This window comes from Plectrocnemia conspersa, unplaced genomic scaffold (genome assembly GCF_051122295.1).
Source record: "Plectrocnemia conspersa isolate PC_06_02 unplaced genomic scaffold, ASM5112229v1 ptg000011l, whole genome shotgun sequence".
NCBI lineage: Eukaryota > Metazoa > Arthropoda > Insecta > Trichoptera > Polycentropodidae > Plectrocnemia > Plectrocnemia conspersa.
Window position 1 is genome coordinate 6,775,737 of NW_028277175.1, and position 18,338 is coordinate 6,794,074.

At 30.7% G+C, this 18,338-nt stretch overlaps 4 protein-coding genes across 4 annotated transcripts; 1 reads left to right on the top strand and 3 right to left on the bottom strand.

Moving 5' to 3' along the window:
• Positions 1–90: 90 nt before the first annotated feature.
• On the bottom strand, positions 91–7,733 carry Upf2 (UPF2 regulator of nonsense mediated mRNA decay). The gene is made up of 10 exons (XM_088196492.1): positions 7,697–7,733; positions 6,880–7,605; positions 6,604–6,816; positions 3,209–3,615; positions 2,853–3,147; positions 2,572–2,787; positions 1,468–2,493; positions 1,257–1,406; positions 1,043–1,188; positions 91–471 (listed from the first exon to the last, which is right to left on the bottom strand). The coding sequence occupies exons 2-10, from the start codon at positions 7,558–7,560 to the stop codon at positions 294–296; spliced, it is 3,312 nt and encodes a 1,103-aa protein (XP_088052618.1). The 5' UTR covers positions 7,561–7,605; positions 7,697–7,733; the 3' UTR covers positions 91–293.
• Positions 7,734–9,503: 1,770 nt separating this feature from the next.
• Positions 9,504–11,581, bottom strand: LOC148229265 (uncharacterized). The gene is made up of 4 exons (XM_088196504.1): positions 11,399–11,581; positions 11,274–11,338; positions 11,145–11,205; positions 9,504–11,072 (listed from the first exon to the last, which is right to left on the bottom strand). The coding sequence occupies exons 1-4, from the start codon at positions 11,433–11,435 to the stop codon at positions 9,976–9,978; spliced, it is 1,260 nt and encodes a 419-aa protein (XP_088052630.1). The 5' UTR covers positions 11,436–11,581; the 3' UTR covers positions 9,504–9,975.
• Positions 11,582–13,186: 1,605 nt separating this feature from the next.
• On the top strand, positions 13,187–17,085 carry LOC148229266 (asparagine synthetase domain-containing protein CG17486). The gene is made up of 8 exons (XM_088196499.1): positions 13,187–13,346; positions 13,416–13,679; positions 13,748–13,904; positions 13,972–14,171; positions 14,273–14,854; positions 14,913–15,154; positions 15,573–15,749; positions 16,634–17,085. The coding sequence occupies exons 1-8, from the start codon at positions 13,281–13,283 to the stop codon at positions 16,644–16,646; spliced, it is 1,701 nt and encodes a 566-aa protein (XP_088052625.1). The 5' UTR covers positions 13,187–13,280; the 3' UTR covers positions 16,647–17,085.
• On the bottom strand, positions 15,771–16,908 carry LOC148229267 (uncharacterized). Its single transcript, XM_088196505.1, has 2 exons — positions 16,778–16,908; positions 15,771–16,711 (listed from the first exon to the last, which is right to left on the bottom strand). Exons 1-2 carry the CDS (start codon positions 16,895–16,897, stop codon positions 15,773–15,775), a joined length of 1,059 nt encoding a protein of 352 aa, XP_088052631.1. The 5' UTR covers positions 16,898–16,908; the 3' UTR covers positions 15,771–15,772.
• Positions 17,086–18,338: the final 1,253 nt, after the last annotated feature.

Consider the following 18,338-nt stretch of genomic DNA (forward strand, 5'->3'; position numbering starts at 1 on the left):
GCTTTCGCTTCTTTTCTGATTATTTATGTTACTTAGCTACCGAATAACCATAGCAACCATTATTGTGATCTAATTAAATGAAACAAAGCATAACTGCAAATTGATAAGTCCATTCTTTATTTAATAATAAATTTCAAACAACAAAGATATACAAATACAATAATTTAGTTAAAAAAATTCATATAAATGGCCGGTTAAAGTAAGATAACCATAACAACTAATCTTTGAGAGTTTGAATAAGAGTGATCAGAAATATACACAAGAGAGTTGATTAGAATTTGTCAACTATTGAGCTATTTTAATTTTTTAGGTCCAAATATTAGATCAGCATCAGGGGCTCCTTTTGGATGCTGATACTTGTGTCTAACATGTTGTCCTCTGTTGGGATTTCCGCTGCTTCCTCCACCGCCTCCGCCACCTTCTGCGCAATATTCTTCTTCTTCTTGCCGCTCAGTTATATTCAATGTTAACCTGTGAATTAAATTAAGGACATGTTTTATATACTATAATATAGTAAAAGTTTATCTTTTTGTTTACTAAAAAGACGACATGATTTTTATATTGCATTTATATTATAGTTAATTATGGGAAAAATCAGTAATTCTCAATGTTTTATTGCTTTGATTTATTTCACTACTTTTTTGTATTTGTTCGCTTTAATTTATTTTAACACTTTCCTATAATTAAATTTCGTTAATTTATTTTATATATTTTTTATATATTATACGACTTTTGTGGATTTTTTATATCAATTCAGAGGTTCTTAGTATTTTTTTATAAAATTAGTACAAAATATTTTTTGTTAGGTTCATTTATTTCCTACTCTTTAATTTATTGATATTATTTTCTATAGAAATCATTTGCATTAAATCAAATTAGAAAATTCATTATATAAATATAATGTTTTTTATTTATTATTACTGTACATGTACAATGTTACCGCCCAAAAGGTTAACTTTAACTACAATGCTTGATGTGCGCAAATGACAAGTGGCGCACCAGTCGTTTTTATTTTCTTTTTTAATATAATATTCATTATTACCGTTTAACCCGTTCCATTTCTAATTTATCGGCCATTGCTTGCTGTTTCAAATTTGTTGCCATCTCAGACGGAGCACTGAACGATTTGTATTGTTGTTTCGTTCCTTTCCTGACCATCAACACAAATTCCACGTTATCATTGCCTTGCTGAAAACAAAAAATAAAAATTAATTAACATCTTAGTTTGCTAGTCAATCGAAAATTGTGAAACATACTAATAATTGTTCATAGCTTTTCTTTGTTTGTTGCCGGCAATGGACAGGAACTGATATATCTCTTTGAGACGGTCTTCCTTCTCTCTGTCTCTCTGACATGTTATCCAAAACCATTTTTTCTAAAGCTGCTTCAAATTCAGTATCTTCGACCTATATTATACATGTTTTTAATATATCGGCATACAATAATATTATTTATTAATTTTTATACCTCTTTCGGTGGTTCTCGTTGCGTATCTTGGACATCGGCGATCGGTACATCATCGTTCTCAGTCATTTCGTCTTCGTCCGAACTATTAGAAACCACTGGATGATCGGACATAGCTTCATCGTCCGTTTCTATTATTGTCTCCAATCCGTTTTGTGCTTCATCTGTCGTTTGCTCCTCGTCGGCATCTTCTTTATCCAAAAACGGATACAACGTCTGCTTCAATTCTTCAACGGCCGTCTTGCACTCATCCCAAGATTTGAATAAAACTAGCTTCGGTCTTAAACTACTAAGGCATTCGTGATAAATATTGCTTACGTAAATGGGAAACGGATTTTCCTCAGTCCAAAACGGATCGGTGAACTTGAACCAATAATAGTTTTGAAAGAAGATCAAGAAGTAATCTAGTTTTTTTTTACTCGAGCCACTATTGAAATAAGCTCCACATGTTTCTAGTAACACGCAAACTAATCTGATTCTAAAGACACTATCGGGCGTATCTAGTGGCGAATCGACCGAGTGATCCATCGAGACGCCGAATGTGATGAAGGAATATAAAGCATTGAATATGATGCGAGAGTCTACTAATTTATAGTTGTACAGTTCTCCTAAATATCGTGCCATGGCAATGCGGCGTTGATTATGCCTCGGATGAGGATGTTCTAGGGTTATTCTTAAATCCTCTAAAACTAAATCTACAACCCTGGATCCGACGACATCTTGCCACGCAGATAAGCTTGCTACTAGACGTGCTAGACATCTCCTTCCTGCATGTTTAGGTTTCCAGCCAGCTGCTAACCATTGCACGCACAATGAACAGAGATCTTCATTATCCCAATCTACTTTCCTCATCAGTCTCAATATCTTGTCTTCATTCGTTTTCTGCAAATCTTGGTGTAAGATTTTTTGTATGAATGTATGGAGTGGTGGTTCTTCTTCTCTTTGAATTGCAGCACACTCCGGTGGATTGACGTAATAATAAGCGTTTTCTATTTGCGTTATGTGGCGCGAATCCATCACTGATACTGACTGAAATATAAAAAAAAAACATAAATCCAGTGTTTCTTGAATTTTTAGCTTTTAAGAAATACTAGAAGAATTATATACCTTTATCCTCATCATTTGCTGCAAATAGATAGACATTCTTTGATGAGTTTCAGGACAACAGTACAAATATCGACCGCACGTTTCCAATAAATTGCATGCCATTTCAATATGATGATGTTTAAAATCGTGCAATAAAATCTTCAAGCATAAAAGAGCCTCAATTTTTAGATACAATCCAAATTTAACAAGCTCTCCTATGAATCTCACAACTTTGATCTAGATTAAAAAAATATTTGAATAAGCCTTAAAAATAAATAATTCAAAAATTTATTAACAATTACCTTAGATTCTATATTGATCTGATCTTTTTTCCTGACATGATATTTAAAATCCTGCTTCAGCATTTGACACAAATCGGTACCAACGTCTGGCATTACCGGATATAAGATTGCTGCAAATCTGGCGTAAAATGGCAATAGATCCAATCTAGTCCTAGCCACGCTAAATAATACCCTCGTCAACTTCCGCCTGTTGTTCTTGGTGTTCAGATTCAATATAAAATCAACAGCCGAGTTATCGATCAGTTCACGATTCACACAATTTGGCATGTGATTCAAAAAGGCATCTAAGGCATACCTAAATATAAACAAAGCCATTAAGATATAAAAAAAAATATTATATTAATCTCAGGCATTACTTATTGGATATATTTGTATTTTGCGCTTCTTCTTGCTCCAAGTCGGTTATCGGAGGAACCACTTCCTCTTCGACCGGTTCGCTGGTATCTTCTTCAGGTAATTCTTCGTCTAAAATTTCTTCGCTGACAGTTTCAGAGCTGATTTCTTTCGGCGGTAGATAATTCGGAAGAAAGACTTTTAAATCGGGTAAACTTGTGTAGAAGCTCCTCGTATCTTCGTCCGCCCAAGGATCGTTCGTCGGCAATTTGTGATCCGAATCCGAAGCTCCTTTTATTATGATGTCAATTGAGCTTCCTTCGGAATTGAGCGTCGATATGTTAACTAAAGGTTCTCCAGCCTCTCCTAAATCTTCGCCTAATATATCGGCGAAGTTTTGAGCTCCCAACAGTAACCGATCGTAATTTGCCTGAAAAAAGATAAAAAGAAAATGTAAAACTGTTTGATTTTTTGACAGATGACGAACTTATGTGTAGTTTGTAATACTACTGTTAGGAGCTGTTGACTCACATATGCGTCATTTAATGTTTTTACGTTAATGTATATTAAAAAAATAATAGTGTCATTTAATATTATGAAAGTTGATAACGAAATTTGTTTTAACATATTGAGTATAGATTATAAAAATATTAATTCAGATAGATTACTTTAAAAGCTTTATATTTTCAACATAAATTGATGCGTAAAAAATTGAACATATAGGGGGTGAAAATAGAGGTTGCAGTAAAAACTATAAGGCCTGCAGAATTTGACAATTAAGGGGGAGAATTTCCACTGAGGTTTTTGCTTTCTGTTTTAATTTAATTTCCTGCATTTTGGTAAGTTTTTTTAAAATAATATTTCACTGTATTCGTTGTTCATTTTCGCGATCGGTAAGTTAATGGCTATTTTATCAATTTATATTTTAATTCAACACTACAGTTTTTTTTCAATTTATTGTGTGTAAATACTTTTCCATTTTTCTTAAAAATATTTTTACGACCAATTATTGTTAATCTTTTTCACCCCTAATGTCTACGAAAGATTAAAATATTAATAAAAAAAATATCTGGCAATGAATATAGAAAACGAAAAGCAGATAAAGAGCTACTATTTGATAAAAATAAAAAGTTTATGAATATTAAAGATCGCATAAAATTAGCAGAATCACCTGGTTCTTTTAGATAAAATAATCGCAAGTACCTCAATGTCAATATTTCACAATCGGCGCAAAATCAACAGACCAAAGTTAATATTTCTCTTGTCAGTAATAATTATACAATAGATAAAAAATATCGTAGATAAATCAAAAACACCCAGTATTTATCAGATTATATTAATTGGCCAGTTATCTGTAATAATAATATTATTGATCATTTAATAAAAACTGGCTCATTTCAAATTAACATTGACAAATTTCCTAAAGATGAAAATAGTCGACATTTTTACAAATTCTTATCATCAAATAGTGAAACTATTTCCTGTCGATGGTTGATTTATTCAGCTTCTAAAAATTCTATACTTTATTTCTGTTGCAAGCTTTTTGATAACAAATCCAATTCCATGTTAGTCCATGAAAAGTTCAATGAATGAGTGTTTAATTGCAACAATAAGGATTCACAAAACTAGTACCTTACATATAAAATATTATCAGCAATGTATTGAAACCGAATTGAGATTCAAAACAGGGTAAATTATAGACAGAGAAGAACAAAAAAAATTACGATGGCAAAATTTTCTTCGATTAATGAATGTTATATTGTACATATCGGCAAATAATATGGCTTTTAGGGTAAATTCAGATAAATTATATATGCCTCATAATGGAAAATTCTTAGTGCTAGTGCAAATGTTTGCAAAATTCGATCCTATAATGCAAAATAATTTATCCCTCACAATAAAAGGTGAAATTTCGGATCATTATTGTGGAAAAAGGTAAATAACGTAATTATAAGTAAAGCCTTTTATCATAGCTGATTGTGCACCCAATATTTCTCGTTAAGAACAAGTGTCTCTTACCATTAGATTTATGGACTTATCGATTGATAGAGTAGAAGTTAAGGAGCATTTTTATGGGTTTTTGTCAGTGATTCAATAGAGTTATGATAATGGATCAAATATGAAAGGCATCTGAAAACGATTTGGCATTTGGTACGACGTCCTTTTTCACATAAAAGAACATCTATATGCACTGATATGTTAAAAAATTGTTGTTTTTGTGTAAATGAATATAAAAAAATAAGTGAAAAAGGCTATTATTACACCCAAATATTTAGCAGAAGAATTACAAATTGAGACAATATTTAAGCCTTTAAAAATAATAAAGCGAGTGAAAAATCGATTTGATGAGAGTACAAGAGAGCTGTTGATCGTTAGTGCAGAAAAAATTAGAAGTTGACTTTTTCAACCAACTTTTGGATACGTTATTGAAGTCAATAAAAGAAAGGTTTCAGCAATTATGTGAATTTTTAGGTACATAAGGATTTTTGTATAATGTAAATATAATACTAGAAAAGGAAGAGCTTCTTTAAATTTTGTATAAATTTATAGGTTTAACATACATTAAATTCAAAATGTGATATTAACGGTTCAGATAACAGATTACTCCCTAAATTTAAATAAATTTTATAAACCAACGCAGCTTGCAAGATTTATATCCAAATATTTGGATTGCAATGCGAATTTTACTGACGTTAAAAGTAAATAATTTAGATGTAGTTGAATCTGAAAAATATTTTTTAGAATTGACTAATTTCTAATAGTAACACAATCTTATAAATATAATTTTCAAAGGTTTATATAATATAATTCAACTATATTTAATTACCATTAAATTATTTGACTAAATATATTCATTTAATAATAATTTAAATAAATAATTTAAATGTAATAAATGTCTATTAATTTAAATTAAAAAAACTTGTTTGTTTTGATTTATTTTTCTAGAATTGATTTTATAATCGTCAGTTAATTAAACAGATAAGCATTAACTTATTTAATTAAATATATATTAAAATGAGCATTAAATTATTTAATTAAATATATTAATTTATTAATTATTGTAGTTAAATCGGAAAAATATGTTTTAGTATTGATTAATTTGTATTATATTAATTTTATATATTGAACTAAATTGCTGAAAACTTGGACTTCTCTGTCATTCGAGATTTTGATAACAAAAAAGCTATAAAAATTAGCTTCTAAAATTATATTATCATATTTATTTATTAAAATTATTATTATAATATTTATTTACTTAATTATTATTATAATATTAGCTAAATTAATTATATAACAATTTATTTTTCAAAAATGATAAAAACATTAAATGTTTCTTTTATGAAATTTTTAGCTATGTTGCGACGTCTTCTTCAAAGCCGAAGATATATATGTATATTATTTAAATTTTATATTTTACCTGCTGCAGCTCTAATTGATCTTTTCGTTCTTGCGATAACTCTCCTCTCGTATGAAGCGTCCTTTGATTTGCAGTGTGAATACATTGCAATTGTTGACGTGAACCAGTCAAATGCCGCACCAAAGATGAATAATAATCTTTCAAAAGTGTTCTCACTCCGACTTGCTTCTCGGCCGGTAAGAACGTACTCCTAGGAATCTCTACATCATATTCCTAAAACAATAATATTAAATGAATCATATAAAATTGAATGACAAATGTATATACAGTACATACTTTGGCAAATTCTCTCATCTTCTTGGGCATTAAGCCAGCGTAATCTTCACCACAGTGCCTACAGAATGATAACAGTATCGGTATATTGTTATGCTCTTCTTTGTCCATATTTATGAGAACTGTGAGCACGTTGCCGAGCAGTGGAAGACCGACTTTATTGCTGAATATACCGCACGATATCAATTCACCGTAAAACCTAAGATCGACTCTCAACTTTGAAGAATTTGCAATCTTATCCGAGACTTTAAACGATAATATCTTATGCCAGTCTTCGAAAAAGTTTTGCGAAAACTCTTGATAGTTCTGGTGAAGAACTGAACACAGTTTAACAGCAGCCGCTATATCAGACAACTTTAATTTGGCTTCCGATATTGCAGTGGCTACTTCTGATATATATTTAGTCAGATTTAGATTATTTATGTCTTTTAATAAAGCATCGACTTGTCCAGCCGAAAACGTTTTGAGTTTTTTGACAAACGCTGTATTTTTTTTTAAACCTGAATCGAGTTTAGAGAAGTGTGACTCTGGCGGTCTAACGCAGGTCAAGTTCTGCTGTCTAAGTTCCGCCCTGATCTTCAACCTTTGCTCTAAATCATTGACATACTCCATTAAGGCAGGTTTGTTATCGACCACTTCTTCATTTTCATCAGGCGCCGGTTGTTCGCTATCTTTACCCTCCATTTTGGTCTGATTGTTCACATTTGTTATTATGGCAATTGATTATCACTGAAAGTAAGCAAAACATATGCCGGTTAAGTTGTTTATTCGTAAACACTAAAACTATTGGGTTAAGTAAGCATAATAAACAATCCCTCACCTCGCGACGTGTAGTGTAGCGAATGACATTTGGCAATGTTGCCAGTGTTGGTAAAAATATATGACACGATTATAAAAACAAATGATTATAAACAGCAAATAAATGTAAAAAAACGTTTAAATACTTATTCAAATTATTAACAATAGTGATCGCACGGATGTCCACTGGCATTCATCTAGTTCAGTGCCGAGCAATCTTTTTTCGCGGCTGGCTGCAAATGAAAACCTGAGAAGCAACTCGGTAAATCGTAAAAAGAAGTATTCCTTCATCTATAAAATCAATTTTATCTCATTTTTTATATCGTACATCGGTTTAACCATCGAAGTTCAGTATTTAAAATAACATCACCAAATTCACTTTGCATATCTATTAAAAAATCTTCAAATTGCCGATGATTTAACCCTTGAGATCAATAAAAATTGCATTTAACACTTTTGCACACAAATTTTCCTGAGGTAAATTTCAATGAAAAACAATGATTTCTCATTCTGTACCGGCATCACTTCCTTGATTAAAAGTCCTAACACTCTAATATTTATACTAGACTATTGCTCTGTCTATAATCCCACGATCTTTTCTATTGGGGTTAAATCGGCACAAAACACTTTTTAACTTTCGAGAGACCGAAATTTTTTTAATCGGGCGTAGAAAAAGACAACGCTATACTTTTTTATCATTGTTTATACACGCACACAACCCGATAACGTCAAGAACGCGCAGCTTCTCACACGTTCACAACATATTTTTTTTATTTTTTTCTTTACAAACAATTATATTGAAAAATAAATAATAAAAATCGTATCTTTAAAAATAAACTTATATTACTTAAGATAAAACATACATCTATAAACATACAACATACAAAAATAATAAATTAAAAAAATTCTAAATGCCTAGTAATCGGGGCATTTTATTACTTTATGCATTCGACACACAGCTTTGTAACAAATAAAACACGATGAACAAAAGTGACAAGTACTTCTTCGTCCAATATTACGAGTACTACTGGATGAAGACGATGTAAGAAGATCTTCGGAAGCAAAAGCCTTCACGAATAATTCTATCGCTGACTTTTGCAGTTTTTTGCAAATAAACGCTCTCCTGTCGTTCAATTACAGTTTTTTACTAAATCTATCGACAAGAGGCGTATGAAATACTTTCAACAGCATCGATTTTTGATTCACCGCATAAAATATTTATTGATCCATTTCTAATGTAATGAGTAACAGGACTGTGTGAATTTCTTTTTGAAACATAAGACTCCCAAGCACATGCTATCAGCAAAATCAAACAAAAAAACCGAAGATAGAGATGTGTGAATTATCCATGCGTTCGTAAACACTGTCATCGGCGTTCGGAAATGTCAATGTTTTACAAGCAGTCTGTTCCGACCGACCTTGCGAAACGATCATAATGCGCCGAACTTAGTCAAAGACACGTGTTTAGAATTCAGTCTTCAATTCTAACCAGTTTACGTATCCCAATACACAATTCTAATTAAAAACATGTTCGATATTACCCCACTAACGTATAAAAGTATTATTATATGATGTAACATTTAATTAAATAATTTATTTAATTTAGAATATAAAATCAAAAGGCATATTCTAAATATAAATAATCATTTTATCATTTATATATTTTTCATCAATTAATTATTTATATAATAAAAATAAATGTGACATCTCTAGATTGCTTTTAATAGGCAAAATTATGTTAATAAATATTTATACGCAAATAAGTGGGTGCCAAATACACTAAAAAAATTTACCCCCTACCAAATAAATTAAAAACAATAATAATCAAATATTGTTACATTCATTTTATTTCCATATAACATAGATGAACACCGATTATAATTGTATAATTAACTTTTGTTAGCATAATGTTATAATAGAGTAGAGAGGGATATTTATTTTCCCTTTTCGTTTCAGTTTATAATTTTTGTACGTTAATATGTTTTAATGTTGAAATCTTACGTTATATTCTTTAGATAGGAAAAAAAGTAAACTATACTAAAAAGGATTGAGCTAACTTTGAGAGACTCGATCCTTTACATAAGTGATTCATATTTTGAGTATAATATCAACTAACATTCACTGTATAACATTTAATTTGAGATTAAAACACTGTACTTTAAAACTGGAACTATTCTATTGATAAATTATGTATTTTATAATTCTAGTTTTTTCAATCGTCTACCTTTTCTGAAACATTATTTCTCGGTATTTTCTATGGTAGCATTTAAAAAAATATTTTTAAATTAAATAGGTATTGATTTAATTTTGATACTTCAGTTTTTCATATTTTAATACATCGGCAAAGTATGTGTCATGTGTATTATGTATGTTTACGTGACGCGAAAGTGAAACTTTAGTTAAAAATGATTTTCCGCAAACGTCACATTTATAGTCGAGTAAAGTATTATGAGCAGATATGTGTATGAAGAGACATTGTTTAGTTTTGAATGTTTTACCGCAAATGTCACATTCAAATTTATAAGATTCCTGATGGACATTCGCCATATGATTAAATAGGGTTTGTTTAGTTCTTAATATTTTTCCACACTTGTCGCAATCCAAGCCATCAGGAAAGCTATGAACGACAGTATGGTGCCTCTTAAGATAGCGTTGATCCTTAAAATATTTATCGCACTTGTTGCATTTAAGGTAATTAGGATTTAAATGAACAATTGTGATATGTCTCATAAGGTTTTGCTTCGATTTGACAATAGTTCCGCACATGTTACATTCTAAGCTCTTAGAACCGAAGCAATGTTTAAGATGTTGACTAAGGATACGTTTCTTCGTTACCTGCATTCCGCACTTATTACACTTCAAGTTGACGTAATCGCCATGTACCTCTTTATTATGCGATGTGAATAGAAATTTGCTTTTGAATATTAGTTGACATTTGTTGCATTCAATGCGATAAGAATCACAATAGCTATTCCTGTGACGTTGAAAAGTCAATTTGTTTTTCAAAGTTACTCCGCATTTTTGGCATTCGTGGCGATCAGACTCATCATGCGTACGCATGTGAAGCCTCAAATAAGCTTTTTGCTTGAATATTTTTCCACATTCGCCGCACTTAAAACCGTCAGAATATTTATGTTCTTTTACATGATGCGCAAGAATGTATTCAGTCTTAAACGCCTTGGAGCATTGTTCGCACTTAAAGTTAAATGAAGTTTCTCTTTTCATACGACCGACTGGTTGAGGTTCAAATATAAATGTTTTTGCACACATTTTTTCATGTTCATAAACATGTGACATGTCTGTACCCGAATAAGAACTCCGCAAAGGAATCATACTGCTTTTGTGCAAAGATTGTTGGGTGCAAATAATATCTGTTTCATCTTTCACTGCATTCACATCTGAAAACATATAATAAATCATTTATAAATAATAGAATATGATTCTTAAAGCTAAATTCAATTTTTTCTTGCCTATTTCCATCTTATCTTCTGATTCCTCATTGCTATCGTACTCTGTTCGTAGAGGTGCACGCTTAAAATCAACAATATGAAGGATATTATATGCTTCTTTATATAAAATAATTATTTATATATATTCACCTTTACTATACAATTAGCTAAAATCATAGAATCGAACGATTCATCTTCTTTTTCTAGTTTTATTTCTGAAAAATGACCAATATGGATGAAATTGTAAATAGAAATTAAGTTTATTAACTACATACCTCTTTTAATACTATCAGTTAAGTAAGAAAATGACATTTTAACAATTTTAATACATAATAATGTATCTAAAATAAGATGACAGCAAACGTCAACGACGTTTTACTGACGTATTTGGTTTAAACGCTACACAGAGTGTCCATCAATGTCAAAAGTAATCAATAACCAATAGCTAGTGTTGCTATATTTCAAAATTCATAAAAACAATTTTTTGCTGATTTTATGACCTCCATGCACAAAAAAGGTGGACAATAGGTTAAAGTTAATAATATACTGGTATAAACATTTTTAACTTAAATTGCTTTTTTTTACATTCTGGAAAAGTTAAAAATAATAATTGCGCATTATTAAAATAAATCGTATTGTGATTTACTTTTATTTTAGCAATAAAGCTTAAACTTATAATTTTTTTAAATCATGTGTACAAATATTGCATAGAATTATGTCTAAACTATCAGAATAATGAATATTACAAATATAATCTCCATCAATCTCTTCTTTGAAATGATATAACTTCACCAAATCTCATAGATAAATAGCAAGGTAACTTTATAAAATTGACCCGAATTTCAACCTGTACAATATAAAACCCTTTAATGAAGAGCAAAAGTATTTTTATATATGACATATCATACATGCCACTTACACTTTTATGTTATTATACATACAATATTAATGTATAATAAATAGGTATATTTTATAAATGCGGGAGTAAGGTGGGCACCGTGGAAGGAAGAGGAGGGAGAAATAATATATAAATGTGAAAATATTTTTGTATCATAAAGTTTAATTTTAATTGAAAAAACATATAAAAATTGAATAAAAATGCGATATTTGCTGCCAACACGTTGCAATGTGGCATGTTAGTTGAATTCCCAGTTCTTAGACATTGATCTAAATGAGCGTCAGTGAGGCTTGATCAGTACTTTGTTTTTAAGTATTGTATATCAAATTAGAAAACCAACATGCACAAGTATATGTCGACGCGCATATGCTTGACTATTTCTATTCTCTAAATTCCAGATTTTTTTCGTTATCGTTGATTTAGTGGTATTAGTTATATTTATAGCAATAAGTCCTCCTTATTGAAAACATCAAAATATGCTTCGATTTTATTAGTCTAATCGTCCTCTGTGTAAGAGAAGGGATTAATAAAAAAAATAAGAATTCTTCAAATATGGTATTAAATTCTTCCAATAAGGAATCTAAATGCATGGCAAACTGGTAAATGATAGTATTTCAACCGCACTAATTGTCTATTACCACTCTTAAATATGGGAAATGTGATAAATTATCTTTCCCCGTATACGATTTCCAGAGCGTCAATTTATTTTTAAATGCATTTACTGTATGTGTGCTTTGTATAATAATAAAGACCAGTAATTCATGTTTTTGCATTTAGATCATGTCTGTAATTATATCTATTTTAGGCGGCTTCCATAAATTATGTTATAAGTTTATGAGGGAGGGGGGTTAGCGGAATTGCGGGAGTGTGAAACAAACAGGAGTCTGGCTCAATGACATCTTGTGACATGGGGAAAGAAGGGTAAAAAACTCACGAAAAACCTGACATCATTTATGGAAGCCGCCTTAATAAATTTAAAAATAGCAACAAATTTGCCGCAAAGTTTAGCCGTTCCTACCATAAAACATTTTGTGTTTGTTATAAACTTTAGTATGTCAGGTGTCAAATTTTAATTTAGGTATTTATGTATCAAGACCATATGACGTTTTAATTCATCTTATTTTTAATTTTAATTTTATCCAAAAAACATATTTGTAATGGCAGCACTATATTTGATTCACTTGACGTTTATGTCTCAAAATCGCATGCAACAAATGTAATAAAAAAATATCATATTCTGAGACAAATCATCGTTTAAAATGTGTGGGATTTTTTGCAAATATATTTATTCAGTCAACAACACAGTTACATCTCACTTTCAAGAAGTAATTTAATTTATTTTTGGTATAAAGTAATAAACATACTTGTTCATTAACGTTATATTTTTACTACAGGACGCAAATCTACTTAAATTGTTGCAATGTAGAGGACCCGATATATCCAAAGATATTATTCTAAATATAAATCAGGATGACTCTAATTCAAATAACACTATAGAAATGAGCGGTCATACATTGTGGATGCAAGGAAACGAACCACATATACAACCTATAGATTCAGATAAAGGCACACTGTTATTTAATGGTGATTTGTTTAATACTGAATGGGTCGGAGACTCTTGTGACACACAAGTATTAAACGATCGTCTTAAAAGTAATGTTAGTATAATACAATATTATATTTACTTACTTGTTTGAATTATGTTTAATTAATTTTTGTTTTTTAGGATGTTATATCCACATTGAAGACACTCAATGGACCGTATAGTTTCATCTACTTAGATAAGATAGAGAATAAGTTATATTTTTGCCGAGATCGCATTGGAAGACGTAGTTTATTGGTGTATAAGAATGAAGATTATTTTATAATCAGCAGCGTATTATGTAATTTAATAATTGCAATAATAATTGCTTGTAAAATATTGTCTTATATGTTTTGATTAATCAACAGCCAGAAGCTATCGATCGGCCGTAGAACTTCCAGTTGGAAAAATTTATTCATTGTGCTTAAAAAGTAATATCATTACGGAATACTCTTGGGACGATAGTGATGACATCAATTCTGTTAACCTTAAAAATTGGTTACCAGACGCTAATTGTGATTTATTAAAGCAAAATGTTAAATTCACTCCGTCGACTATTGATGAAGAGGTTAATAATTTTAATTATAAAATACATCCTGCGATGTAAGCCGGTGCATTTTTCGTGATGAAGCATTTTTTTGCTATTGATCTTAATTTTTTTATTTTTAGGATCGCACATTCATACAGTTACTAGAAAAGACAGCTTCTGAAAATCATAATCAAATTTCTTTCTTAAACTACATGTTGAAAGAAAGTCACATTTTAAACTTCATCGATACGTTAATTGAACATTTATCAAACAGTGTTAAATATCGCGTTTCTACTCAGCCTGGATTTTGTCAGAGATGTGTGTCGAGAAGAGTAAAGTGCGATACGCATTCGAGTGTCGGTGTATTATTTTCTGGCGGTCTAGATTGTACCATATTAGCCGCTTTAGCTCACAGGCATATCCCTTCAAATGAGAGTATCGATCTTATAAATGTAGCATTTACTAAGGATACGGATGCAAAATTTGATACGCCCGATCGTATCACTTCAAAGCAATCTTTAGAAGAACTGAAGAGTTTATTCCCTCAAAGGACTTGGAACTTTGTCGAAGTGAACGTTCATAGAGAAGAACTTTACGAGAAACAAAAGGAGATCATTGCCGATTTGATATATCCGCGTCAAACTGTTCTCGATGAGAGTTTGGGTTGTACTTTATGGTTCGGAGCCAGAGGAATGTCTTCCGAATATACATCTACATGCAGGGTGAGTAAATGTGGTGATAATATTTTTATGCTTTATACTGAATCGATTATTTTTATAGATATTACTGACAGGAATTGGAGCTGATGAATTATTCGGAGGATATACAAGACACAGAAACGAATTCAGAAGAAACGGCTGGAAGAATTTAGAAGCTGAATTACAATTTGATTGGCAGAGAATAGCATCCAGGAATTTGGCCAGAGACGACCGAGTGATAAGCTATCACGGTCGCCAACCGAGAATGCCTTATTTGGATGAGGACTTCGTCAATTTTGCATTAAACTTGAAACCATGGCAAAAGTAAAAAAATAACATAACTTACTAATATAACAAATTTGCCATCAATACTTGAATGACCCGAGGTCAAATGCCTCCTAGTGTTTTCTAATTGTAATTTTCTGATCGACTATCACATATTACGTCTTCCATAATTAATAAATAATTAAAATATACTTGAGCTAGGTTGTATACAGTTAAATCTATTGACTTTAAGCTGTAATAATAGTTTATAATTACTAAAATATTGTCACACTACAGTAATTGTTGATTGTGCTAATGCCTGTCATCATTTTACAATAAATAAATATTTATAATTCCAAATTCATCTATGCAACATCATTAGTTTTTACCTACAAAACCTCATTTATCTTACTTTTGTAGCAAACATTTTATTATGCAGTGGAATTAAAAAAAATATACACCAATTAATTTGTTTCAGATGTTATCCCAGTGATGAATGTAAACCTGGATCAGGCGACAAGATGATTCTTAGACTATCGGCTTTAAAGTTAGGACTCTCGAGAGCAGCCGTATTCCAAAAGCGAGCGATGCAATTCGGTTCCAGGATAGCTAACAAGAAAGAGAATGGAAACGATATATCAACGCGATTACTACTGTAATTATTAAAATAAACATATTTTATAAAAGTACTTTATTCTCTATATTTAAGTCATTGACAGTATCAATTTTCTCAACACATTTCATATCAGGATATTTTTTACACTGAGACTTATAAATATGTTTTTTGAGTCCACTACGTGAAGCGTATGATTTGGAACAATCTACGCATTTAAACGGTTTGAGTCCAGTATGCGTTCTCATATGAGTGTGAACATCACCAGATCTTTTGAACTTCTTATCGCATCTAGAACAGGAATATTTTTTCTCGTCACTATGAATCTTTTTGTGCCGGATCAAATCTTGATTCTTGGTAAATGACCTTGCGCATATTTCGCAAATATACGGCTTATATCCGGCATGCATTCTCATATGTACTACTCGATGTTCTTCTCTGGTGTATCTCTTTGGACAAATGGGACAACCGAACAATTTTTCACTAGTGTGTGTCATCAAATGTTTCTTTAAAACGCTCTTCAATCTGAACGTCTGTCCACATAACTCGCATTGAAACGGTTTAGCATCACACTTTTCAGATTTAACATAATTAGTCAATATAGGCGTATTAACAGTATCACTTTTTAATACAATATTACTCCCAAATTTCATTCGTTTTGTCTTAAAACGCTTCTTATTAGTTCTGTCTCTTTTAATTTTATATTTCTTACGCTTAACCTTATCCACTTCTACTAAATCTTCGAAATTTTCCTCCAAATCTTCTTTAGCACTGGTCGAACCAAAATCAGCTATATCGTCAAATTCACATTTGACGTCTATCTCATCTTTATTATCGTCCGCCTCACATTTAACTTCAACTTCTGATTTAAACTCTCTAGAATTTAACAGCTCCTTCAGTTTCAACTTGGTCATTTCGCATTGCAGTTTGAACTCGTAGAAAAAGTGTATTTTGAACTTGCACACTTTACACACATATCGAGGAAGATCGTCGTCTTTCTCCGTCTAAAATATTAACAATAGTTAAGATAACAGATGTTATTAAGGAAGACAAATAATTTATATACACACATTGATTAAATTGCATTGCACAGCCTTGTAATCCATTGTTAACTCGTCGCAAGTTTGGAAAATGTTCGACAGATTGTCTTTGGCCATGCAAAATCGACACATATCTACGACTAGATTCATTTTTAATTCAAAATTTACATTTCTTGTGCAAATATGACAATTGACCGGCGACAGACGCCAAACACGAATGTTGCCACTCGCAACTGTCACTAGCCTTAACATGCAGATGTACAGCCATATAATAAATATTTCTTAGAAATTTTAAAAATGTAAAATATTTCATTTAATAAAATGTTTTTAACGATAAATTACGGTTTTTTAATATTTTTATCCAAAATTAGTAATAAAATTTACTTTTTATTGTGATTTTCTTAATTTACATACGCGCATTGCATAAAAAAGTCTAGAATATTATAAATCACTAAATAATGAATATGTTATATTTATTTTGAAAAAAGCAAAATCACATTTACAATAAATCTAAATGATCTTGTGAATTTTTTTATGTTAAATATTATAACATATTTATGTAGTATTTTAATAAAAGAAAAATTTCAATGAACAATATATAAAATATTTGTTCCATATAATAAATTGTTTGTGTATTACTATTGGACAGGCTAGGTATGAGTAAGCATTGATTAGAACAGTAATCACTTCATGAGTAACTCTCGGTAGTGAACCCCTTTCCGATGAAAAACATCAAAAGATTTACTTTACATAATTGTACAAAAAATTCGTTTTATGGAGTAAAAACAATTAAATTCACATATCTCTTAAAATAATATTCTAATAAATTGCTCCCTTTTAGTAATATCTTTACAGTTCAGTTTTAAAAAAATCAAATGCATAATGTTATTACGCCCGTTGGTCGTAAAAAAGAGCAAACTTTTTGTTAAAATGTTACAACTACAGTAGAAAAAATTATATCGCCATGATATGGTAAAAAGTTTGAATGGATTTTAATTAAAACTCAAGTTGTTCCTTGAGCATTTATTGATTTAAATGGTAAGCCGCTTTCCGACAATGAAGTTGCTGAAGTTACCAGAATATAAATTGAAGAATATGGTGAAATAATTAACGCTTTGAGTGACGATTTTTCAATAAAGATTTGATGAATTCCAAAAAATTGAGAACAGGTTTAGCAATAGTACGCGATCAATTTTCAATACATATTGATAGTGTCCCAATAGAGCGATAACTTGCGATTATTTATCTGCAGTGTGATACTGATTTAAGAAAATTTCACCGCCTTGAATAAATCTGCCAATTTTACAACACTCTTTATTCTGACAAATTCAACCAACTTAAAGATTTAGCTCGAAAAATGTTGATTATTTTTGGATCAATCTACATATGTGAACAAACATTTTAAATCATGAATCTCAATAAAAACTTTTTACTTTACGATCAAGCATCACTACTGAACATTTACATGCAATTTTAAGAATCTCAACTACAAAATTAATATAGGAAATTAAAAAATGTTGAAAGATATTAAACAGTATCATTCGTCTTGTGGCGGGGCGAGAGGGGCGAGAGAGGGGGAGGCGAGCGACGG